Here is a 26,409-nt window from a genome sequence, read left to right as displayed (position 1 = left end):
CGCCCCCATCTCACTCTGGCCCCCTTTGTCAAAACACATGAGGTTTGCTTACACGTATTGCACACCATACAACATTTTACTGCAGAATTGGACATCTGTGCGCAATAATAGCATCAGGCTGCAATAAAACTATTATTTAATGTTTTGTGTTGTGCATATCATGTGATCTGTCCCTCGCCAATTTGTGTAGGCTATCATGATTTGAATTTGTGTCAGTTGTTGATGGTGCTGTTGAGGTGTCGCTTGTACAGCTTTAAAATGTAAAATTTCCAAATTTATTTCTCTAAGATATAGCCTATAATTATTCCCCGCTAACGTTACTGAGAGTTATAATTATGTATCTGGTAGCCTGCAACAAGTCAAGCTCTCTACCAAGGCTCAAACATAAAATCTTGTTAAACATAATCAAATTAATCATCTGACCAATAACCTTTCTTCATTAAATTTTGCATTCACCACATGCCCAGTGCCCACTGCCCAGCAGAGGTGAACAAAGTCACTTTTTTCGACTCAGGCTCCAAAATTCATTTTGAAGTGAAATAAGCGTGAAACTACCTTTTCCAAATAATTTTTAAAAAACACAAAAAAGCCCAAACACGTTTTTCTCAAGCCTGCTTTTGCTACCCTACCCCTCCCTCCCCCCCCCAAACAGGAGAATAACCAACTTTTATGATTTAATTTAGGGCGCTTTTTAACAGAACATGTTTACAAGTAGCCTAGTACAAGTAGCCTAAGTTGCGGCTTGAAGTTTTTGGAGAGAGAAAGAGAAAAAACTTTATTTGTCAATCAGATTCTATAATAGTACGATACACAATAAGCTTACATCACAATAACAAACAGTTCATGAACATAGAGGAACGCATAAGTACGCTCAGTGTTAACAAATTCAATCTGATTAACCAGGAGCAGCGAAAGACCGTTTGGTCGTCTAGTCAGCTGCTCCCAACTGGTCATTAATGAAGACACAAATGGATTGAAGAAAGCACTCGAATTGGCTAATGGCATTAAACAATGAACGGCAATAAGTCAGTGTTTGATATAGCCAACTTAAACAGCGTAATTGTTTGTAGAGGTAGGCTAAGTTGCTTTTCATGTAGGCAACTGGTTTGTCGTCATTTTCAAATAATGTAATTTTAGTTTATCACTGGACGCATTGACGTTGGAAAGTGTGGGACTTCATTCCATACTTTTGGACCTTGCACTTTGAGGCTAGAGCTTGACTTCTTCGTTTCAACTCTTGGCAAAAAATACTTATTTTGTTGAGAAGATGTTGTGTTATGGTAGTGTATTTCTCGTTGAGTTTGGAAGTATCCAGTAAAGATTGTTCACTTTTGTACTTAAACATAATTTTTGCAATTTCATGTTTATAGATGAGGTTTACAGGTAGTACACAACACTTTTGATAGAGCGGAGCTGCTGTAGTCGTTCGTTCGCTAATGTTATGGCTCGTATGATTCTGTTTTGCAAGACTAATATTTGATTTAATTGTTTTTTTTTTAAACTCAACCCCAACTGACGATTCCATAGCTAATAATAGTATGGGCCATTGCAGTGTAAAGGCTCAGTAACACTTTTCTGTTCAGGTATTTTCTTATTTTGAAAAAGGTTTCAGAAATTTGAAAGTCTTTGGCATATGTCATCAATATGCACTTTCCAATCTAAATTCTCGTCAATGTTAATTCCGAGGTACTTGCAGAAGTTGTTCTATAAATAATATCATTTGCGTTAACTTGTATTTTAAATTGTTTATAATCAAAGCTTTTTGTTTGATGCTCCTCTAATAGTAAGAATGATGAGTTAGTGTAATTTAAAGTTAGTTTGTTCGCTTTTAACCAGTCATTGATATGCAGCATTTCTTTGTTTAGTTATGTTTACTTCCTCTTGAACAGCTTCCAATGTTTTACTTGAGGTAAAAAGAACTGTGTCGTCAGCATACAGCTTAACACTCATTTTAGTACTGCAGGGCAAGTCGTTGATATACAGAAGAAAAAGAAGAAGTGGGCCTAGCACCTAACCTTGTGGTATTCCACAAGTAATATCTTTTAAGGTCTGATGAAGTGTCTTGTCTTCATGTTTTATAAACTGCTTTCTTTGAGACAAATACGATGATAATTTATTCATTTGTTCTCGAATGCCATAGCGTTCCAACTTGTTCAATAATCAATAATATGTGGTGGTTTACAGTGTCGAAGGCTTTGGTTAAATAATCCAGGAAAATTATACATGTATTGTGTCCGCATTGTTATTTTTTAAAAAGAAAAGAACCATAAATCTTTTAAATGTTACACTAAGCAGTCTTTTTGCGACATGTTGCAGGATCCAAAAAAACAAAAACAAACCTGAAACACAAGTAGGCTACCAAATGGAAATAGGAAAGGTTCAATAATGGTTAACAGTGAGAATATTCATTATCAAAACAATCACAGGTTGCAGTCTATATTCACGAAAGCAAGGTTGTTGGCATATTGTTGAAGTTGAAACAACGTTTTAAATCAAAAATAAGTCAAAAACTTCTTATTCAGTTTAAATGCATTATTTTTATTCAAAAGTTCTTTCTTATTCATTTTATCAGCAGTTCGATAGCTTTGTCGAAACTTGCTGCCATTGTTGTTTGGCGCCTTTACTTTGTGGATCCACAGTTAAGAGTCTATGCTAGGGCACAAGTCTTTTAAATCCATACTTTATTAAGCAATATAGACTGTAGTCAACATCAACATTTCCTCAATGAGACGTCTAATTTGTTAATAAGAAAGTTATCTTGCAAACTAAAGTAAACAACAGAATCAAAACAGCAAGGAAACTAAAACAAACCAAAGGCAATGTGACAAAAACAAATCAGAAAACACAAATATATGTTGCTTAAAGCAATATCAAGTCATGGTGTAGTTTGAAATTCAATCAAGATTAATTACTGTCAGGTTAGAACGTGTTCTCAACAAGTTCAAAAAATACCACAAACGACTCCTGTCCAAAAACACAGGAAACGAATCACGAAAAGTTATACAGGGGTCAGCAACCTACGGCCGCCAAGGAAAATCATCCGGCCCACCGCCGCTTTACAAATTATAGTAGCCTATTATATGACCTGTCTACAGGGCCTCTGAGAGAAATTTTCACTAGGGGTACTGTATGAAGAGTCATTCCGGCCCCCCTCTCACTCCGGGCCCCTTTTGTCAAAACACGTGATGTTTGCTTACGCGTATTGCACACCATACAACATTTTACTGCAGAATCGGACATCTGTGCGCAATAATAGCGTCAGGCTGCAATGAAACTATTATTTAATGTTTTGTGCTGTGCATATCATGTGATCTGTCCCTCGCCAATTTGTGTAGGCTACCACACATTGAATTCGTGTCAGTTGTTGATGGTGCTGTTGAGGTGTCGCTTGTGTAGCTTTAAAATGTAAAATTTTCAAATTCATTCATTTATTTCTCTAAGATATAGCTTATAATTATTCCCTGCTAACGTTACGAAGTGTTATAATTATGTATCTGGTAGCCTGCAACAAGTCAAGCTCTCTACCAAGGCTCAAACATAAAATCTTGTTAAACATAATCAAATTAATCAGCTGACCAATAAATTTTGCATTCACCACATGCCTAGCAGAGGTGAACAAAGTCACTTTTTTTGACTCCGGCTCCGAAATTCATTTTGAAGTGAAATAAGCGTGAAACTACCTTTTCCAAATAATTTTTAAAAAACACAAAAAAGCCCTAACACGTTTTTCTCAAGCCTGCTTTTGCTACCCTACGCCCCCCCCCAAACAGGAGAATAACCAACTTTTATGATTTAATTTAGGGCGCTTTTAACAGAACATGTTTACAAGTAGCCCCGCCTAGTGATGTATTATTTTATAACCAAACCCCTAATTTTTGATTAATGTGATTATAACACAAACTATGCTTTATTTTCTCAGCTTCTTTGGTGACTTTTATACCGTTCATGATGTGAATCGTCATAACACCCGACAAACCTTTGAACATTCCTTTTGGCTCAATCGTCCGTTGGCTAAGTCGAGACGATATGCTAAAGAGTGTACACGTTGAAGGAAGAAACAGCAACCTTCCTTAAAAGTAAGACCATCATTGCTGCAGAGTTTCATAAACAAGATTCGGTTCTAATTTGGCAATTCTCGTCGATTTAACGTCACATCTGAACAACTTGAATGTGCGCCTTTAGGGAAAGCTCCAATTGATACACAAGATGTGGATGCATGTAGGCCTAGCCCAGGGGTGTCAGAACGATTTTTGACTGGGGGGGGGGGCAGGATTATGAAAAAAGGGCACGTTTGTTGCTGAAAAGCCAATTTTTTGTTTAATTTTTAAGATACGTATAGCGATAATGCTCATTTATCAGCTCACTATCGAGTAATGATACAAGTGTCCGGTATACAAAGAAGGACATCATGCTATGTTATAATGATGTAACCTACTGTGTTGCAGAATTTTGTGCCGTGAATAACTGAATAAGCTTATTAGTTTTAAGGCAAAAATGAAAGATTAGGCTACAATTAGGCTAAAAGCGAATTGCAGAAATTGTTATATTGCACAATGTGCAGTAGTTTACATGACCTTAAAAGGGCACCATTGCTTCCATGCCCCTCTATCTACATAAAAATTGAGGGCAGGTTGGCATCTTCCCCCCTGCGCCCCTGGCCTAGCCTGCGCGGATTCGAAACAAAACTACGACTCTGGGAAAGTCAACTGGAAAACGCAAATCATGCTCTCTTTGCTACACTGCAGAAGAACAAACCTACTAGCCATAGGCGCCAACTTTTATTTTTGCACGGGGTGGCGAATAGCACAATATGGCAACCTAAAAACTTTCAAACTGCATGTTTTTGTTTGATTTTTACTAAGCGTATTTCGTAGATGCAATTGTCTTTTCACACCTGATTTGTAGCTCGATAATTTACAGGAGGTATGTGGTGAATTTTATTGTTAAGTTGCTGCTCTGACACTTAACATTCGGCAAAAGTATTTTTTGCGAACAGCAGCTCTGTCAATCCAACTGTTAATCAACTGATCAAGTTGTAACCGTGGAGCTCCAGATTGATAAACATTTAAAATTAGGACGTGGTTCAATCGCTGTTGCGTCATGGTAGATCGCAAGTAGGTTTTTATGCGCCTGAGTGCACGAAACGATCGCTCCGCCTCGCAGGTGATGGAAGGCAACAATAAGTATATTTTCACAATGCAGACCACGTTTGGAAGCATTAATGAAATTGTTTCAATGCTTGCAAATAGATCAAATCAAGCAGTTGCGACATAGTTGCAAATCGGACAGAATGCTCTATCTTTGCATCTATCGTATTCTAGCCACGGGAATTCGCTCTCCCACGATTTTTGATAGCTTCTTCCTTCAGCAGCGATTATCCTGCTCGTACTCGGTTCTTCCACCTCCCTGATCGAGTGATCGTGCTAACGCCTTTTGGCACTGGCGCACTTTCGTTTCGTTCAGACGTTTGGTCACTTTCATGCTGGCTGAAATTCTGACTAGACGCAACAAAAAATGACTCAATGGAGGGCTGCAATTTTGAACGCTTTTTCGGTGGCATCTTTAAGCTGAATAAAACTGGAATGTCGGCGAAAACTTTTACTGGACGACTTTTCGGAATTTTTTCTGTGATGTAACAAGCAACTCCTATGTCAGACCAACAAATTCCCGCCTCACAATTTGTCACGCATTGACACGCAATATTACTGCATGAAGTAGATAACAAAGTAGAAATTAAAGCATGAAGTACATGACAGTACACTCCAATTGAAATCGGAAAACAATTCAAAATGCAAAATCTTGAGTAATTGAAAAGGTTGCTTTTATTATTGGGAATTGGCAGGGGGTGCAGCTTTTCTCCAATAGAATTGTGTAAATTTGCAAAACGTTAAAACTGCTACTTTACTAAGTGCACATTTTAAATAAAACTCAAAAAGTTTCGAAAGTTGCATTTTTTTAATGAAATTTAAAAATAGATATTCATTTAGGGAGTTGAGCTATCAATCATCGAGATAATTTTATTTCCAAGCATTTTATAGCTGTCATAATTTATAGCGATATTATGAGCAGTTTAAAAATTTTCAAAAAAATATTTTTAAGGGAGGCAATGGAAAGGTCGTATTTTATTGATTAATAAATCCCATTGTAAACCTAACAAATGTTACAATGACTTATGACAAGTAACAAATAAAACGACCGCAACATCAACAAGGAAAAAACTCGTAGCCACGTGTTGCGTAATCTTCACGTAGCTTGCTTGATGTTACGCGAGTATCATGCTTGTGACAAAAACAATCATTTTCTTCGCAATATTATATTGGGAACACCTCTTTCTTTACGTTGACTTGAAGCGAAAACCAATGATCAAAAAAAGATTTAAACGTCCGTTTAAATTACATTTATTTGCAGTAAGTAATGTAACCTAAACGGGGTGGCTGCCACCCGGCCACAGCGGTTACGGGGTGGCCAAAAGTCGGCGCCAGTGCTACGAGCAATACATCATTTGTTTCTATGATACAACACATTTTCATCCCGCTTTGGTGACATTTGTTCTCTCGAAAGCGACATTAAAGTATTAAGTCCTACTCCATCTGATGCACAGATGGATACAATGCAAGAGAAGTAGGCTATCAAATAAAGTTGAGCTACAGTGCAGAAACGAGCTAAAATTGAAATTTCTTGCCGAGAGTGTATCACTGCTTGACTTCCATAAAATTTCCTCAGTGGAAACAATATCCCAACTTGATTAATCATGCCAAAAAAGGGGGTCATTATTTGGCAGCATTTACGCATGTAAAAATCTATTTTTGTCAATGAAACTCATCAAGAACAACATTTTTTGACGACCACTTGCATGATGTCATGCTTCTTTCTTTATCCAACTTACAGCTTGAACTTCAAAAACTTTCAAACCAAAACAACTGCAAAATCTCACATTAATGTTGTTCTAGCAATAAATGTATGTTATATTTTGTGACTGTGTTAACGAAATCAGGACTTAATCTGATTAAACCTTATAAATTCGAAAATTGTGACAACTTTATAAAAAAAAAAATTTTTAATGGAAAATGTGAGCTACGGCCTGCCAAGACTTTGTAAATTTTGGTTTTGGCCCGCGGTTAGAAAAAGGTTGCTGACCCTGTTATACGACGATTAGCAATACAAAACATTCAAAAATATCACAAGCGATTAATCTATATTCATAGTAACAAGGTAGCATACAAAGTAATACCAATCAAACAAAACAATCTCTTAATATCCATTCACGAAAAACAAAGGAAAAGCAGACAAATAGTTAACATAATAATAAATAAATAATAACAAATAAATCACATTCCTATAACTTTCCTCCAGAGTGTTTCTACAGCTTCTGACTATTCAAATTGCTAACACACGGAACCACTTATTCACAAAGGCCTACATCACATTTTAACTTTTCACCAGTGTCAATTCGCATATGCGGTTTCAGGTTACTGACCCGTGCAAACGATTTCGCACACACGTCACATTTCTATCACTTATCACCAGTGTGAATTTGCATATGCCGTTTCAGGTTACTGACCTGTGCAAACGATTTCACACACACGTCACATTCATATGGCTTATCACCAGTATGAATTCGCCTATGATCTTTCAGGTGACTGAGCTTTAAAAACGATTTCTCACATACATTACATTTAAATCAAATGTAGTTATTACTATCTGAAGCCTTTACAAATTGTTTCACCTAACGGATCATCAGAATTTACTTATCATCAAATCAAATCATCAAATTCAAATCAAATCAAATCATCAGAATTGATTAATCATCATGATTAATCATCATTTTTTTACATTACATTTATATGGCTTTTCACCAGTATGAATATACATATGACTTTTCAGGCTATTGACCTGTGCAAACGATTTCGCACACACGTCACATTTAAATGGCTTATCACCAGTGTGAATTCGCATATGATCTTCCAGGTGACTGACCCGTGCAAACAATTTCTCACACACGTTACATTTATATGGCTTTTCACCAGTGTGAATTCGCATATGACGTGTTAGGTTACCGACGAGGGCAAACGATTTCTCACACATGTCACATTTATATGGCTTTTCACCAGTGTGAATCATTTTATGCCGAATTAAACTACTACGTTGTGGAAATGATTTTTCACATAAATCACAATTGTATGGCTTTTCACCAGTATGACTTCTCTCATAAATTTTCAATTTTACCACTTGTTCTTGGTTATTGATTCCATATGGTTCACAATCTTCAAGTACTTCAAGCTTTACCAGTATTGCTTCACTTTGATTCATGGTAAAAGGTGAAGTGAATTGTTGATTTGAATTAGTGGTACATTAGCGATGGTTGACCAAACAAAAGACTTATATACAAAGTATGAAAAATATTGCAGTATCAACAGCCTATAACCTGAAACACAGGTAACAAACTGTGAAAAATTAAATATTAGTTAACAGTGCGAATAGTCGAACACTTATCTCCAAAAATATCGCAAGTTAAAATCTATATCCACAAAAGCACAAACCATGCGCACAAAAGTGACATCTTGAAAAGTAATAATTATATTACACAAACTTTCTACAAAAACACAGTCTTTTATTTCCATGTTACACAAACTAATATAAAACATATAATTATTAACTTAAGAGAAGATTTTACACACATCACAAACGAAAGCTTTTTCACAAGAATGAAACGTCAACTTAAAATAATGTGGAAAGGATTTACAACATATACATACATGACACATGTGTGGGTTTTCTTTGCTAACAATGATTTGAAATCAAACGTTATTGAGTCTCTGCTTATCGGCTTTTTGTCAAATTTGTTGAAACAGTTTCAGTAGTATTTTCTTCCAGAATTGGACAATGCCAAATTAGATTGCATTCAAAACCCATTTGCAATGCTAAAACAAAGTAGACTGCCAAATACATCATCATCATCATAATCCATCGTCGGTTTGTTCCCCACTAGTGGAGGTGGCCGATTGTTTCCTCGCAGCAATTGTTTTAATCCCTTTTCTCCATTTCACTCTGTCCCTTGCATCTTCCTCCTTCAGTCCGACTTTTTTAAGTTCATCCTTCACTTGTTGTTTCCACGTTCTTCTTGGACGACCGCGTTTCCTCTTCCCATCCACCTTTAGATCTAGTGCCTTTCTAAGAAAACTTCCTTCCTCTCTCCTTATCACATGTCCATACCATCTTACTCCATTTGCCCTTGCCAGTTGGTCTATGGTCTCTCTCATCTCTAGCATATCCAACAATTCTTTAGTCCTTTTTTCCCTTCTCGTTTTCACCCCACACATTGCTCTCACCATTGACTTTTCCGTTCTCCTCAGGATTGCCAGTTCACTCTCTCTCAATATCCATGTCTCGCTACCATGTAGCATTGCAGGCCGCACACAGCTCCGATATACTTTCCCTTTCATCCTTAGTGAAAATTTTCTGCCATACAACATTTCCCCACATTCCCTGAACTTTGCCCAGCCCAATCTTGCCCTTGTTGTCACCGCTGCTTCACATCCACCACTTCCATTTATCCGATCACCCAGATAACAGAAGTCTGTCACTGTTTCGATGCCATGGCAGAACTAATACCTCTTTCCAAACTCTTAGGAAGAACTCGCTGGTGTAATTTCTGACTCTAAGTTGCGGCTTGAAGTTTCTGGAGAAAGAGGGAGAAATCACTTTATTTGCCAATCAGATTCTATAATAGAATGATACAGAATAAGCTTACATGTTACATCACAATACCAAACAGTTCATGAACATAGAGGAACGCATAAGTACACTCAGTAGGGTGTTCCATTTTGACAAAAATTTTTGAACTTGCACTTGTAATAGTGATTATGAGATGGGATTTTTTGTCAAACGAAGTGTCTTTTTTAAACTTTTGACCAACTCCAAGTTTTTGAGGTCCCACGACCCCCTTGAAATTTAGCAAAATACCCCTCGGTAGACATAAAATTCAAATGTTTGAATGATCATAACTTCTGATTAGAATGGAGTAGAACCATCATCTTTTAATTAATTCTGCATGGTTTTTCATGCTGAACAAGATTACATGGTTTTTAAGGTCTTAAAATAATTTTAAAAAAAATTTTTTGCAAATTTTCAAAAAAAATACAATACCATATTTCGCGGCGTATAAGACGACTCCTGACTTTACAAGCAAAAATCTGTGATTCAACATATGTTCGCCAGATAAGACGACCCCCACTTCCATCTGTTGCTATACCGTTGGTGACACTGCAAGTCACTGCATACACTAGTGATACTGCTCTAAGTTTATCGCTTGTTTGCTGTATTTCACGTAATTAATAACGTTACAATTGCATAACACCGAAATTCTGGCAGTGCACTGTTGGACGCGCACATTCTATTTATGGCATAAAAACTTGGTTATTCCCTTCATTAAATAGGCTCTTGCCGCTGTGAATAGCGACTTACTACTTTCATTATCTGCCCAGTTGAGTTACACGTTGATTGACCATCTCAAAACGTAGCTCTGACTTAATAGTCTAACCTTGGGTTTTCAGTTACAATTGAGTTACAGTATGATTCTGCAGTTAATACAGGCTCAAAAAAAGGAATCGTTACGAAAATCATGAAATATTGCAATCTGAAATACGGCCATGATGTAATATCGCTTGAATGTTTGTATCATTGCATTGAGCTGCTGTTAGGAGATGTCATAACAGCTATTTGATGGCAATACAAAATCACCGGATCTTTTAAGTGATGGAGCTGTATTTAATTTCATTAGCCAACTAACAAAAAATCACTTAATGGTTGATAAACTACAAAATTGCAGAGATACTTTAATTAAGCCATCAAAGAAAAGCAAAAAAAATTTTATCCAATCTTTGGGAAAGATAGCAACATCAATTCCAGGCAACAAATCCATAAGAGCTGACCAAGCTTCACTCTTAGTTCAAAACTGTGCAACATTCCAGGACATTGCTAATGAGTTGAAACAATACTTGTTTGTTGCACAGGAGTCTGTCCATTATGCTCGCTAGTTGAGCAAGGCCAATGGCTATCTACGTATTCTACTTTTTAGGCCAATGGCTATCTTCGTATTCTACTTTTTAGGTCATTTGCACTCAATGCCACTCAACTTGCTGGATTAAGGTCTATTAGCCAATTTATAGTTGATGTGTATTGTGTATGCTCCCATGTTTAATTTCAATTTTTTTGCACCCCAGTGCTGTGAACGGACCAACCATCACACTTCTCAATAGAGATTTGACGCAGTGTCTGATTATGCTATTGTAAAGTATGCGATACCAAGTTTTATCAGTCATGGAAGATTGTGGGTTTTCCCAAAAAATGTCACCCGGGCATCTCATTCTGATGAACCACCAATTTTGCCAGAAAACGTCAGCAAGATTGCAAGAAAGCCAATAGAGGCCAAAAAACTGACTCAATGCTTGCACTATCAAGTAAAAAGACACTCATTTCATTTTATGATGTCACCAGTCAGTGTTCTCCATGACGTTTATTGGGCACACCGGATGCATGGAGATCATTCAAAAACAACCAGATGAACAATGAAAGAGTCATTGGACAGCTGAAACGTTGTGTCATCAAAAAACGAGTCAAGGATAGCACAGATGCCAATGATGATGATAAATTAGAAAAGGCTGACATTGATATTCGCCAATATGTGGTTGCAATAATGCAATAAGAATGCATGTTTAGTTATGGTTTAGCATGCTACAAGTTTAATATGAAAATATAGTTTCAGGAGAGAGTTTGCTTTTTTATACCAAAGACAGGCAAGACACAACAATAACACAGGGTTGAGCATTACAACAGTATATTACATATTTACAAATAGTTCAACATTCAAACGTTTTCGGCTTATCTTAAGCCCTCATCAGGAATCTGCAAATATTTATAAACTACAATAAATTTCACTTCTTGACAGTAACTACTGTAACTAACTAACTAACTAAACAACTAACTAAAAGCATCGAGAAACACGCAACGATTAAAAGCAATAAAGTGGAAAACCTATACAGACAGACGAAAAGCAAATTACATTAAGAAAAGGCAACTGCATGACTAAGTTAAAAATGAATCTGCACCACGGGGAACGTGATACACTAGTAAATGTTGAGCAGAATGGAGGCGCCTCCCGCAAATAACTGTTTGTTTAAATTTGGTTTGTAGCGTTGGTTGTAGCGTAGGTTATAGCGTTTTGGGTTGTTTCATACGCTACAACCCAAACTTAAACAAAAAATTATTTGCGGGATTGGCTTTTCAGCAATAAAAGGGCACTTTTGTTGCTGAAAAGCCAATTTCTTTTAATTTTTAAGATAAGATATAGCGATAATGCTCATTTATCAGCTCACTATCGAGTAATGATACAAGTGTCCGGTATTACAATGAAGGACATCATGCTATGTTATAATGATATAACCATGGCGCCCTCTAGTAGAGGCCAGGTCATCGCGCGTACTTCAAACGTGACTGACGGCCTATTCTTAACTTAATCAGTTGTGAGGAAGATGTTTCATCTATAGTCTATACTTTATGCTAAGGTTCTAGTTTTACTGAATTTATTTTTTATATTTTCCTTAACTTGTTCACTAACTATGCATCTTTGCCAGAAAGTAGAAGTTTAGTTACAAACTTTATGAAAAGCTGAAGCAGTTACAGTTATGCAGCTTAGTTTAACAAAATTAGGTATAAGCTACAATGTTTTTGTTTCAAGGAGCTTTTATCTGTTCATGAAGTCATTGGTTACCCTGAAAATTTACAACAAACTGCCATTACCAATCTATGTTTTCTTTAATAATAAGTTTCTGCCCAGTTTCCTTGTAGCATGTTGTGGGTAGAGTAGGCAGAAAATTGTATTGTATTCCAGGTTTATTAAAGTTAGCAAATAGAGTAGGCCTATTTAATAAATCTCCATTTATATATTCAGTTGTATGCAATGTTACTCACTACTGGTAAGTTAGTTTAACAGCTTCAGTCAATTTTGAATGTTGATACTAAATGTTTACCTGTACTTTATATTACAAATCTTCATGTACTGTATTTTTGTGCTTGCCAGCAACATGTCTTCTGTCCACTCACCATTTTCTTATAGATAACATATCAATATTCACAAAAAAGTATTTCACTGATATTACATTTATTTTCTTAAATACCAGTACCAAAGCTAATCTTTGTAGAATGTAATGTTATTAATTTGTGTGGATTACCGTACTTACTGTATAGAGTTCTAACAAATCTTAACTAACTTAAATAGTAACTTTCAATAGGCTATACTGGTAGTACAACAATTTTTAATAGATTGACTGCCCAGTTTCAACAACTGTTTAGTTTTGTAGCATCTTCATTTAATACATGCATGATGGGGGATCTTTATTTGTTATGCTTTCATTTATTTCTCGAGATGTTTTGATTTTTGCAATACATACATCTTGAGAATTCATGATCTGCATGTCAGTAGAAAGTAGTTAACATGCATGGTTTGATATTATTTAGATTTACTAATCTGATTAATTTGCATGAAAGATAATTCCTCTGTTTTAAAAAATGCCTTTAAAGTGTTGCGTACCAAACTGCAATTCAAATTATAAGTCTACTGGGATTGTTGTGTCCATATATAAGTTACCACAGGATGAGGAAGACAGAAAGAAATGGATAGCCATGATACCGCGTTCAAAGTAGTAACGAAACACACAGCGATTTGTCGCAAACATTGGCCAGATGATTGCAAGATGGTTGCTTGTCGTGGAAAACTGCGCCCCAGTGAACCCCCAAGTGTCTTTCCCAATATTCCAAGAAGCTGTTTGTCCTCACCTCCTCCCAAATGCAGAAAAACAATACAATCTTCTGTCAGTGTTCGAAGTGTTTTGCCAGATGAGATCGCAGAGTTTGAAAAGGCTGATATGCTTACATTGAATGAGGTTGAGAAGAAGTTACATGATTCAGAATTATTTGTGTACAGTGATGATGAAAGTAAAATTATTCAGTCAAAAAAAATGACGCAAGGTGTACCACATTTCATAATCAAAATAAAAAGTGATTTAACCTATGAATCATTTCACTGTGGATCCTCATGTACAGTTAACACACTTTCAGCAAACAGAGTCACTTCTTGCAATCGTTGGTCTACTCTTCATGAAATTATTCGATTTTTAAAACATAAAGAGCAAAACCACAAAACCCAAATCATTTTTGAGCAACTGAGTGCCATGGGAAAAGAGAAAGTTGGGGAAGCTATTTATTCACCAGATTCAGTCACTAGAGCATTTGAATATTTCGCATTGTCAAGATCATTATACAACCGATTTCGTGAAGATTACAAGCTCCCGAGTGTTAGTACACTGAAACGTCTTACTTCGAAAGTGGATAACATAACTGATTTGGCTTTCTTAAAAAATGTTTTAGATGGTTTACCTGCGCGTCAACGTAACTGTGTTTTGTTGTGGGATGAAGTATATATTAAATCTATGATCACATACCATGGTGGCACACTATTCGGCAAAGCTGCAGATCATCCAGAATGCTTAGCAAAAACTGTGTTGGGGATGATGGTAAAGTGCTTGTTTGGTGGTCCGGAGTTCCTGGCAAAAGTTCTACCAGTGAGTAATTTGACATCAGATTTTTTAATCAGTCAAAGTGAACCTATTTTGCAATGTATCAATCAGTCTGGTGGAAACATTTTAGCAATTATTGCAGATGGGCATCAAACCAACCAAAAATGTTTTAGGAAACTTAACACGGTTAAGGGGAAACCATGGCTCAAAGATGAAGGAACATTTTTGCTGTATGATTATGTTCATGTTATGAAATGTATTCGAAATAACTGGCTCACTGAAAAGTGTGGCGAGCTGGAATTTGAATTTGATGGTAAGCGTCAGGTTGCAAAGTGGAGTGATCTAAAGCGGTTACATGAAATGGAAACAAATCATCTACTGAAGCTTTCGAAGTTAACAAATGTGGCTGTTTCTCCAAAACCAATTGAGAGGCAAAAGGTGTCAACCTGTCTGAAGGTGTTTTGTGATGAAACTGTCGCCGCTTTACAAACTCATCCGAAACTGAAACATCTTCCTGCTGCAGGTACAGCAAATTTTATCAAAATTTTCATTAAATTATGGAAGATTCTTAGTGTCAGAAGACTTGGTACTGATGTGAGATTTAATGATCCAACTAGGGCAGTGATTCGGTCACCCGATGACCCAAAGCTACAGTTTTTGCTAGATGTTGCAAGCATGGCAGAAAAAATGAAGAAAACTGGCTCAGTCAGAATTCGTCACTTAACGGCAGATACTGCCAACTTCTTGTATCATATATGCCATGGTTTTGTAGATCTAGCAAATTATTTACTTTCATGTGGAAATGATTTTGTAATCTTTGGCTGGTTTACAACAGACCCATTAGAAAAGTGCTTCAGTAAACTTCGACAAGGGTCTGGAGGTACCTATTTCATTACTGCTCAGTCAGTTTTGGAAAAGGTAAGAATTCAACATGCGAAGCTCTCACTGCAATTAGATTTAAAGTTTGATGTTGCCGAAGGTCATGCTTGTGCCGCTTGTAATCGTGATCTTGTAGAAAGTGAGCTTGAAATTTTGGATAGCTTATGTGCTTTGGAAGGGAAAGTTTCAGAAGAGGTTTTAATTGCAATGGTTTATATTGCTGGGTATGTTGAGTTGAAGAATGGATGTGCTATTGCAGAAGACACATACTTCTATTATGAAAGATTTGGTTCATATGTTGATAAATTAAATCGAGGTGGTCTGACACGTCCTAAGGATAGTGTTGTACAGTGGTGTGTATTTTGTTACATCTTTTTTACAAGTGTTGTTGGCGAAATGTGTCGAAAATTTATTTCCTGCAACTTTCTATCCATATCTGAACAACATTGCTTTTTCATGACATTGTCTCATTGTCGCACATTGGCTAATGTATTTTTAAAGAACTATGCCCTGTTGCAGTCTCCCAGATGCTCAAAAGAAAGTGCATTGAAAGTGCTAAAACTTTCGTAGAATATAGTCTATACATGCTGATAGCTAAAGGCATAATCTTTCTTTGAATCTTTATTTAGCTGATCTGATGTTATAAAAATGCCTGGTAGTTTATTTGTATATTTTTCCAGGTAAGCTTTTACTTTCCATGCAACTTTTAATGTTTTTAAACAACATTTCTACTGTATTTATTTAGTAGGTATTTTCTACTTCGTTATACGGCTGCATTTATCAGTAGTAATCATTTACCATCTACAATTATCCACTTCTATAGTTCTATTGTAGTAAATCACAATATAATTGTGACTCATTTGACTTTCTCTTTTACTCGTTCATTTTGTAAAATTACAGCTTTATATTTTGTTTAACCTTATTGTTTTTGCATTTTAGGCAGTCACTCTAGGGCTAGGCAGACTGGCTTCATTGATTAATTTATTGACTGTTGATATTTGAAGAGTTGAGCTTAAAGTTTTGAAGTATAGCTCTGTCTGTCAGATGAATATGAAAACAGAATTTCACCATTTATAAGTGACTATATGGCAGAAGAACATCGCACTATCAATGGTATGAACTACAGAGACCAACGCTGATCCTGATCAACCAACACCAGGTGCCTCTCCCTCCATCAACTGATGACTCAGAGATAACCATACAATATCAGATTCAGAGGGTGAACACTGACTCATTTTGATGTGGCCAGAACTGCTTACATGCTTATTGTTTTGTGTATATGTCTATTGTCTAAACTCAAAACTATTCTTGGATAAAATTACCAGCAGGCATATTTTTGTTTACTAGTTTCTACTGCTCTAATTTCACTTTATTTTCTGATTGTATAGGAGAGTTGGATGTAATATCTGTCTAGAAGGCCAACACATAAGATCTTTTGCAGCGCGATCTAACGAACGATATAGTTTGAGCAACGTCCGGCTCACCTGCATTATACTGTGAAGGCATGATTCAATTGAAAACTATTGATCAGCACGATTTTGTTTAAATTGCTATTTAATGTTGCATGGAAATTAGTTGCAGATATGTATGATGCTCAGTACTTTATTTCTACCATGTTTAAGTTTTTCTGTGCTTTTAAACTGTTAATGGTTTTATATTTTATGCATCCAGTAGGCTACTTGAATTTTTTGAATTACAGTACGTACTGTTTAAAGTCAATAGGGGAAATGCAGAAAACTGATTCGTAGAAATTGTGGTTTATCAACATTATGCAGCGATTACACTGTCATTTGCTTACCTAAACTACTAAAACTGCTGTTATTACTAAATGCTATTTGTAATACAGTAAAACATATGATGATCAAGTTATATCCATGTGATATTGTTTGTATATTAATTACAATAATTAATAATTTTTGACGAAACATCACCTAACTATTAATAACGTTCCAGGAAAGTGACAAAATCGTGTTTTTTTACATAAAGCATATCGGCCGTCAGTCAGATCTCGTGCGTGCACGATGCGCTGGCCTCTATTATAGCTCGCCGTGGATATAACCTACTGTGTTGCAGAATTTTGTGCCGTGATTAACTGAATATTATTTTTATGGCAAAAATGAAAGATTAGGCTATATTAAGCTAAAAGCAAATAGCACAAATTATTATATTGCACAATGTGCAGTAGTTTACATGACCTTAAAAAGGCACCATTGCCATTCCATCTACAAAAATTGAGGGCAGGGGGGCATCCTCCCTCCTAATTCCCCACTTCCGGCGCTCCTGGCCTAGCCTATGCGCATTCGAAACAAAACTACGACTCTGGGAAATTCAGCTGAAAAACGCAAATTATGCTCTCTTTGCTACACTGCAGAAGAACAAACCTACGAGCAATACGACATTTGTTTCTATGATACAACACATTTTCATCCCGCTTTGGTGACATTCGTTCTCTCGAAAGCGACATTAAAGTATTAAGCCCTACTCCATCTGATGCACAGATGGATACAATGCAGAAACGAGCTAGATGGATACTCTGATGCATAGATAGACTGATGCATAGATGGATCACTGCTTGACTTATATAAAATTTCTTGAGTGGAAACAATATCCCAACTTGATTGATCATGCCAAAAAAGGGGGTCATTATTGGGCAGCACTTACGCATGTATTTTGTGACTTTGTTAACGAAATCAGGATTCAATCTGATTAAATTTTATAAATTCGAAAGTTATGACAACTTTATACAAAAAATATAATAATTTGTTAATGGAAAATGTGAGCTACGGCCTGCCAAGACTTTGTAAATTTTGGTTTTGGCCGCGGTTAGAAAAAGGTTGCCGACCCTGTTATACGACGATTAGCAATACAAAACATTCAAGCGATAATCTATATTCATAGCAACAAGGTAGCTAGCATACAAAGTAACTTCAATCAAACAAAACAATCTCTTAATATCCATTCACAAAAAAACAAAGGAAAAGCAGACAAATAGGTAACATAATAATAAATAAATAATAACAAATAAATCACATTCCTATAACTTTCCTCCAGAGTGTTTCTCCAGCTTCTAACTATTCAAATTGCTAACACAAGGAACCACTTTTTCACATAGGCCTACATTACGTTTATACGGCTTTTCTTCCGTGTCAATTTGCATATGCCGTTTCAGGTTACTGACCTGTGCAAACGATTTCGCACACACGTCACATTTTTATCGCTTATCACCAGTGTGAATTCGTATATGCCGTTTCAGGTTACTGACCTGTGCAAACGATTTCGCACACACGTCACATTTATATGGCTTATCACCAGTGTGAATTCGCATATGATCTTTCAGGTGACTGACCTGAGAAAACGATTTCTCACATACATTACATTTATATGGCTTTTCACCAGTGTGAATTTGCATATGACTTTTCAGGTTAGCGACCCGTGCAAATGATTTCTTACACACGTCACATTCATATGGCTTTTCACCAGTGTGAATTTGCATATGACCTTTCAGGTGACTGACCCGTGCAAACGATTTCTCGCACACGTCACATTTATATGGCTTATCACCAGTGTGAATTCGCATATGATCTTTCAGGTAACTGACTCGTGCAAACGATTTCTCACACATGTCACATTTATACGGCTTTTCACCAGTGTGAATTTGCACATGACTTTTCAGGTGACTGACCTGTGAAAACGATTTCTCACACAGGTCACATTTATATGGCTTTTCACCAGTGTGAATTCGCATATGACCTTTCAGGTGACCGACCCGTGCAAACGATTTCTCACACACGTCACATTTATATGGCTTTTCACCAGTGTGAATTTTCATATGACCTTTCAAGTGATTGACACGTGCAAACGATTTCTCACTCAAGTCACATTTATATGGCTTTTCACCAGTGTGAATTCGCATATGACCTTTCAGGTCACCGACCTGTGCAAACGATTTCTCACACACGTCACATTTATATGGCTTTTCACCAGTGTGAATTCGCATATGACCTTTCAGGTGACTGATCTGTGCAAACGATTTCTCACACACGTCACATATATATGGCTTTTCACCAGTGTGAATCATTTTATGCCGAATTAAACTACTACGTTGTGGAAATGATTTTTCACATAAATCACAATTGTATGGCTTTTCACCAGTGTGACTTCTCTCATGAATTTTCAATTTCACCCATTGTTCTTGGTTATTGATTCCATATGGTTCACAATCTTCAAGTACTTCAAGCTTTACCAGAATTGCTTCACTTTGATTCATGGTAAAAGGTGAAGTGAATTGTTGATTTGAATTAGTGGTACAATAGCGATGGTTGACCAAACAAAAGACTTATATACAAAGTATGAAAATTATTGCAGGATAAACAGCCTATAACCTGAAACACAGGTAACAAACTGTGAAACATTCAATATTGGTAAACAGTGAGAATAATCGTATAGTCGAATACTTATCTCCAAAAATATTGCAAGTTAAAATCTATATCCATAAAAGCACAAACCATGCACACAAAAGTGACATCTTGAAAAGTAATAATTATATCACACAAACTTTTAACGAAAGCACAGTCTTTTATTTCCATGTTACACAAACTAATATAAAACATATAATTGAACTGCAGTATAGCTGATGGAGCTTCAAATAATTAACTTAAAAGAAGATTTTACACACATCACAGACGAAAGCTTTTTCACAAGAATGAAACATCAACTTAAAATAATGTGGAAAGAAACTACAACATATACATACATCACACATGTGTAGGTTTTTTTGCTAACAATGATGTGAAATCAAACGTTATTGAGTCTTTGCTTCATTTTCTTCCAGAATTGGACAATGCCAAATTAGATTGCATTCAAAACCCATTTGCAATGCTAAAACAAAGTAGACTGCCAAATACCTCTTTCCTAACTCTTAGGAAGAACTCGCTGGTGTAATTTCTGACTCTAAGTTGCGGCTTGAAGTTTCTGGAGAGAGAGAGAGAGAGAGACAGAGAGAATAATAACTTTATTTGCCAATCAGATTCTATAATAGTACGATACACACAGGGCTGCGATTTTTTATTTCTTGTCAAACGACCAAAAATTCTGCGTTTGTTTGTCGAATAGTGGTATGACGTCACAAGAGTCAGATTATAAGCGTTTGGCCGCGAATTACTGCGTGATAGAGAATTTTTCTTTTGGCATCTCTTTAGTTTCGCTTAGTACGTTAATGGATATGCACGTACCGTCGTACCCGCATGCAAACACAGTTAGGAGCGAAACATGCAAGTTACCAAGAAACACAGCAAAGATAAAGCAAAAAATGAACTGCAAATAAAAGAAAACGGAACAATACCACGATAATACAAAACAACGGCGTAATGCTACAGCATTTAAGGCGTGCCGAGATGGCAAACAAGCCTTTTCGTACAACATTGCAACAAACTACATGCAATCACGTAAAGTAACACAAGAACAAATTAATTAATAACAGTGAAAAGGAAAGAATATTAGTAACAAGTAACAACACAAACATTAATGCCAGGGCATGCTTGCTGCTAGATCTTGATTTTGCTGCCTCTGTATGACTTTAGACAAGAGATTTCGAATGCTTTGCGACGTTAGGCTACTAAACGCTATTAGCTGGAAGTTTACCTGAATGATAAGTTTCAATGTGACGTGGGCGTGGCAATGCTTCTCTAGATAGCTCCTTCGAACAGATCCCACACTTTACTCGCTGTTTGCTGAACCTTAACCGCTTCTCGGTAAGACCGACCGAAGCTTTTTCCATCCATGTTGTCGGAGGATTCTTTCGTTTTTTAGTCATTATAGGATACTGACTAACTGAAGACTATCCTATCTGTAGTTGGGTTGGGTTCAAAGCTATGCTGTTCTTACAACTTGCCTATTACCTTGCTTTGTCCACTCCCAGTGACTACCTACTACAGGTCATTTACCAATTATATTTAGAAGTATGAAGGTACTTCGGAAGCAGATAAACTCGGTCTTCTTGTCAATCATCTTGATAGTGCAGCTTATGAGGTCATTTCAGAAGTTGGCACATATGAAGCTGCGATTACTCAACTTCAAAGTGCATATGACAAAGCTCCTCATCGAATTTATGCGCGGTATTTGCTTAAATCTTGCAAGCAAGACATCAACCAGACACTTGATGAATATTATCAAAAGCTCAAGCGCTTGAGTACTGACTGCAATTTCGAAGCTGTGTCGGCCGTTCAGCACAGAGAGGACTCATGTTGCCAACCTCCTCGTGGTGAGTCCTGGTAATTCAAATTAATGAAGCGAATGGCAACAATCAGAGACCGCAACTCACAGGGCACCTGGGGTGGTAAAAGGATAAACCCTCGGCCCCGGTGTCCAATGAGAGAAATTCATCCAACAGTCGGAGTAACTATCTTGCAGCTAAACGTTGAAGGCCTTACCAAAGCCAAATGCGACATGTTGGAACATCTCACACAAAAGCATAACGTGACAGCATTACTCCTGCAAGAAACCCACACCACCAAAGTATCGAAGTCAAAGATCAGTGGATATACCCTGGCAGCATGCACCAATAGCAATATTTATGGAATAGCCACATATGTAAAGAACTCCGCTAAGTGGATACCGATTGCTTCATCCAACCCTGACTGTGAAGTTGAATGGACAGCCACTGAAATCGAAGGCACAGCTGTGATCAACGTGTATAAACCACCAAATACACGTCTGCAAGCTAACTCCATTCCCGCCTTTGCTCCACCATGCATATATGCCGGAGACTTCAATTCCCACAGCACAACCTGGGGCTACCGCCACTCAAATGCAGACGGCATAGCGCTTGAATCATGGGCAGCTGTCACTGGTATCCAATTAATGTTCAACCCAAAACAACCAGACAGTTTTTTATCAGGAAGATGGAAAACAACAACCAATCCAGATCTGGCCTTTGCCAACCTAAAAGGACCTTTACCAAACCGTACCATCCTTAGCCCCTTTCCTAAGTCCCAACATAGACCATCGCTCATCACCCCTGAAAACCCATTCAACCCAGTCCCAAGCAAACCTGTGAAGAGGTGGAATTTTCGCAAGGCAAACTGGACCAAGTTCACACTCCTGGTTGAAAAGAAAACCCGGCACCTCCCAGAACCAACTTCTGACGGACTGGAGAAGTCTTATAAAGCCTTCTGCAAAACCTTGCTCGTGGCAGCAAAGAAGTCCATCCCCCGTGGATTCCGTCGTCAATTTATACCATCATGGGACGAAGAATGCAACAAACGCTATGATGCGTTCCTGGCCTCAAAAACCAGTGAAGAGACATCCATGACTGCCACTGATCTGTTGGAACACCTCAACGTAAAACGCAAGCAGCGTTGGGAAGATACAGTGCAAGGCATCGACTTCACCCACTCAAGCAGAGCTGCATGGAAAACCTTCAATCGTCTTACAGGCCGTACCTCCAATCCTAAACGATGCCCTGTAACCGCTAACGCCATAGCACAACAGCTCCTAGCCAATGGCAAATGTAAAGTGGCAAACAAGAAGCACGCCCTTGTAGTGAAGCAGGAATGCAGCAGGCTCTGGAACGCCCCAAGCGCAGATGGCCATCTGTCAGCCCCCTTCAGCACCGGAGAACTTGCGTCTGCCATCAAACAAGTTAAAAGCGGGAAAGCACAAGGGCCCGATAACATCCCTCCAGAATTCTTGAGGCACTGTAGCTCCAAATGTCTGGCATGGTTGAAAAGGTTCTACTCTGCTTGCCTGACCCTCCAGGCCATACCTAAAATCTGGCGAAAAGCAACTGTAGTGGCAGTACCTAAACCAAACAAGCCAGCTGATGATCCCAAGAGCTATCGCCCAATATCACTACTCTGCGTCCCATACAAGATCCTGGAACGGCTCCTGCTAACTAGACTCGAGCCAGTTGTTGATCCCCAGCTACCAAAAGAACAAGCTGGATTTCGGCACGGACGCTGTACGACTCATCAAGCAGTCAAGCTGACCGAGGATATTGAGGAAAGTTTCGAGAAGGGCAACAAAGCAGGAGTAATCTTGGTAGACCTCACTGCTGCCTATGACACTGTGTGGCACCAAGGGCTAACCCTAAAGCTCCTCCGCATGATCCCAGACAAAAAGGTAGTGCGATTTCTCGCAAATATTCTGGCAAATCGGACCTTTCTGCTTAAGACGAGTGACGGGCAGTGCAGCCGGCCTCGTCGCTTAAAAAACGGTGTTCCGCAAGGATCATGCTTATCACCCCTACTATTTAACATCTACATTAGTGACATGCCAGAGACCACGTCACGCCAGTACGGCTATGCTGATGATCTGGCACTACTCAATTCTGACAAGTCCTGGCATGTGGTAGAGGAAGCACTTACAGATGACATGGCCCAAATCGCAGACTACCTGAAGCTGTGGATGCTGAAACTGAGCCTGGCAAAGACCACCGTCACACCTTTTCACCTTTGCAACATGGAATCAACGCGCCAATTGTCAGTCTCTCTCAACGGAAACCCACTCCCACACAACCCGTGTCCCACCTACCTAGGAGTGAAGCTCGACCGACAATTAACCTACAAACACCATGCTGAAGCCCTTCATGCTAAGCTATCAGCACGCAACAACTTGCTGAGATGCCTAGCTGGAACATCCTGGGGTGCTAGTACATCCACACTCCGTACAAGTGCTCTTGCACTTGTTTACAGCACCTCCGAATATGCTTCCCCCACTTGGTGCCGCAGCGTACACACTTCCAAAATTGACACTGCCCTCAACACCACCATGAGAATAATCACCGGTTGCCTGCTTCCAACTCCCACTGACTTTCTGCCGGTACTATCAGGCATCGCCCCAGGTAGACTTCGTAGGGAAAACCACGTACATAGCCTGGTCCTACAAGCTATGTCAAGGGATGACCACCTCCTCAACCAGATTGTCCTAAACTCGCACTCCCAAAAGCCCCAGCGCTTGAAATCTCGACGCCCGTTCTCCCGACATGCTGCAGCTATCTGCAAATCGAACTTCCACATTTCCGAAGTTTGGAACCGTGAATGGAGAGAAGTTGCGAGACCAACCCAACTCACAGTCCTTCCCAATACCAACACCCCACCTGGAGCAGAACTACCCCGGAAGGAATGGGTGAAGCTCAATCGCCTGCGGACTGGAGTGGGCCGTTTCAGCAGCAACATGTTCCAGTGGGGCCTCGCCGATTCACCATCTTGTGCGTGTGGCTCAGATTTTCAAACTGCACACCACATTATCTATCAATGTCCTGTATACCGACCACAAGATAGACATGTGGACCTAACAATGCTCGATGAATACACAATCCATTGGCTGCTGTGCCTGGATGTAACAACGTGATCTGTGGCGGCCTCAAACGCAAGAAGAAGAAGCACAGAGAGGAATCTATTCTTGATGCCTTTATCGGCGGTTTGACATCACAAGAAATTAAGCAACGTTTATTGGAAGACCCAAACCTTGTTCTACAAGCTGCTTTCGAGAAAGCTCGGTCGTTGGAAGATGCTCAAAAAAACGCTGGACGAATAGTTGCAGAACCCTCAACACTGCATTCGCATCAAGTTGCTGTTCTATCTGAACCTAAAGATGACCTTGAAAGAAAGCAAGATACTGTTGCAGCTACCGTTTCAGTAAGATGTCCATATTGTGGATTTAAATGGCATTCTCGGCAATTTTGCCCAGCTAAGGAAGTTGAGTGCTATCGTTGTGCTAAGAAAGGACATTTCTCCAAAATGCGTCGATCACCTAAACTTTCTATGAATAAAAGTCATTGTTCTTCAACCTCTTTGATGCACACAACCCCTCAAAAGACTTCAAAATCTATTGATACGAAAGTCATCATTCCTGTCACAATTAACGGTATTTCTGCCAATGCTTTATTGGACACAGGATTGTCGTTATCACACATAAGCAAGTCGTTTAGTCAACGATTGCAATTAAACCTTACAGAGACTGATCAGCGGATTGGTTTAGCAGTAAAAGGATGCAGCTCTAAAGGTGAAGGCATATGTAACGTTGACGTGAACCTTGGTGGTCAACTATACCAAAAAGTGGATGTAATGATGCAGGAAAATTTGCTAACTGATGTCATACTCGGTCAAGACTTTATGGAACAGCATAAAACAGTCAGCATTTACTTCGGAGGTTCGAAGCCCACGTTACACCTCGGATTGTTGCAAGCTGTAAAGACGTCAACTCCTGTCAATCTATGTCAGCATCTAACGGAGGATTGCCATCCAGTGGCAACCAAAGAACGGCGTTATTCAATGCAAGATAAAGACTAAAGAGTTCATAGGATCAGAAGTAAAACGACTGCTGAAGGAAGGACTCATTGAGCCAAGTAACTCTCCATGGCGTGCGCAGCCTCTTGTGGTTACCCAAGATAACCATAAAAGGCGAATGGTCATTGACTATAGCCAGACTATAAATAAATTCAATAGAATTGATGCGTATCCGCTGCCACGGATGCAGGACATGGTGCAAAATGTTGCAAAGTTTAATGTGTATTCGACAATCGATATGACAAGTGCATACCATCAAGTAGAACTACCTAAATGCGACAGGATATTTACTGCGTTTCAAGCTGACGGTTCACTTTGGCAGTGGAAAAGAACACCATTTGGGCTGACAAATGCAATGCCGTGTTTCCAGCGAATTGTAGACGATATTATCAAGTCTAAAGATTGCAAAGGTACGTTCGCTTATCTTGATGATAATACAATTGGTGGTAAAACGCAGCAAGAACATGATGAAAATTTGTCGAAGTTTTTGCAAGTAGCTAAAGAGTGTAATTTGACATTTAATGAGTCGAAATGTAAATATTCGACTGACTGTATACAGTTGTTGGGTTATCAAATTTCTAAAGGTTGTTTAAAACCAGATCCTGACCAAGTGAAAACTCTTTTAGAGCTCCCTTCTCCAACAAATAACAAAGAGCAGCAGCGTGTTATCG

The 26,409-nt window shown here is 38.3% G+C and overlaps 2 protein-coding genes across 2 annotated transcripts in view; both read right to left on the bottom strand.

The window, feature by feature from the left end:
- Positions 1 to 26,409, bottom strand: part of LOC145782835 (uncharacterized) — a 51,083-nt gene that overhangs the window by 8,794 nt on the left and 15,880 nt on the right. Inside the window, 3 exon segments of the mRNA XM_082594600.1 lie at positions 7,558 to 7,629; positions 7,878 to 8,299; positions 18,584 to 19,689. Coding sequence (XP_082450726.1) covers positions 7,558 to 7,629; positions 7,878 to 8,299; positions 18,584 to 19,689 — 1,600 coding nt within the window.
- On the bottom strand, positions 8,810 to 12,360 carry LOC145783006 (uncharacterized). The gene is made up of 2 exons (XM_082594762.1): positions 11,494 to 12,360; positions 8,810 to 9,679 (listed from the first exon to the last, which is right to left on the bottom strand). The coding sequence occupies exon 2, from the start codon at positions 9,471 to 9,473 to the stop codon at positions 8,958 to 8,960; it is 516 nt and encodes a 171-aa protein (XP_082450888.1). The 5' UTR covers positions 9,474 to 9,679; positions 11,494 to 12,360; the 3' UTR covers positions 8,810 to 8,957.

Source organism: Aplidium turbinatum, chromosome 14 (genome assembly GCF_918807975.1).
Source record: "Aplidium turbinatum chromosome 14, kaAplTurb1.1, whole genome shotgun sequence".
Lineage (NCBI taxonomy): Eukaryota > Metazoa > Chordata > Ascidiacea > Aplousobranchia > Polyclinidae > Aplidium > Aplidium turbinatum.
The sequence above is the reverse complement of the archived record's forward strand: the minus strand, read 5'-3'. Positions and strand labels throughout refer to the sequence as shown.

What these genes read in the sequence shown, in the direction of transcription:
- LOC145783006 (XM_082594762.1), bottom strand. Translation starts at nt 9,473, where the DNA reads ATGTTGTATGGCAGAAAATTTTCACTAAGGATGAAAGGGAAAGTATAT.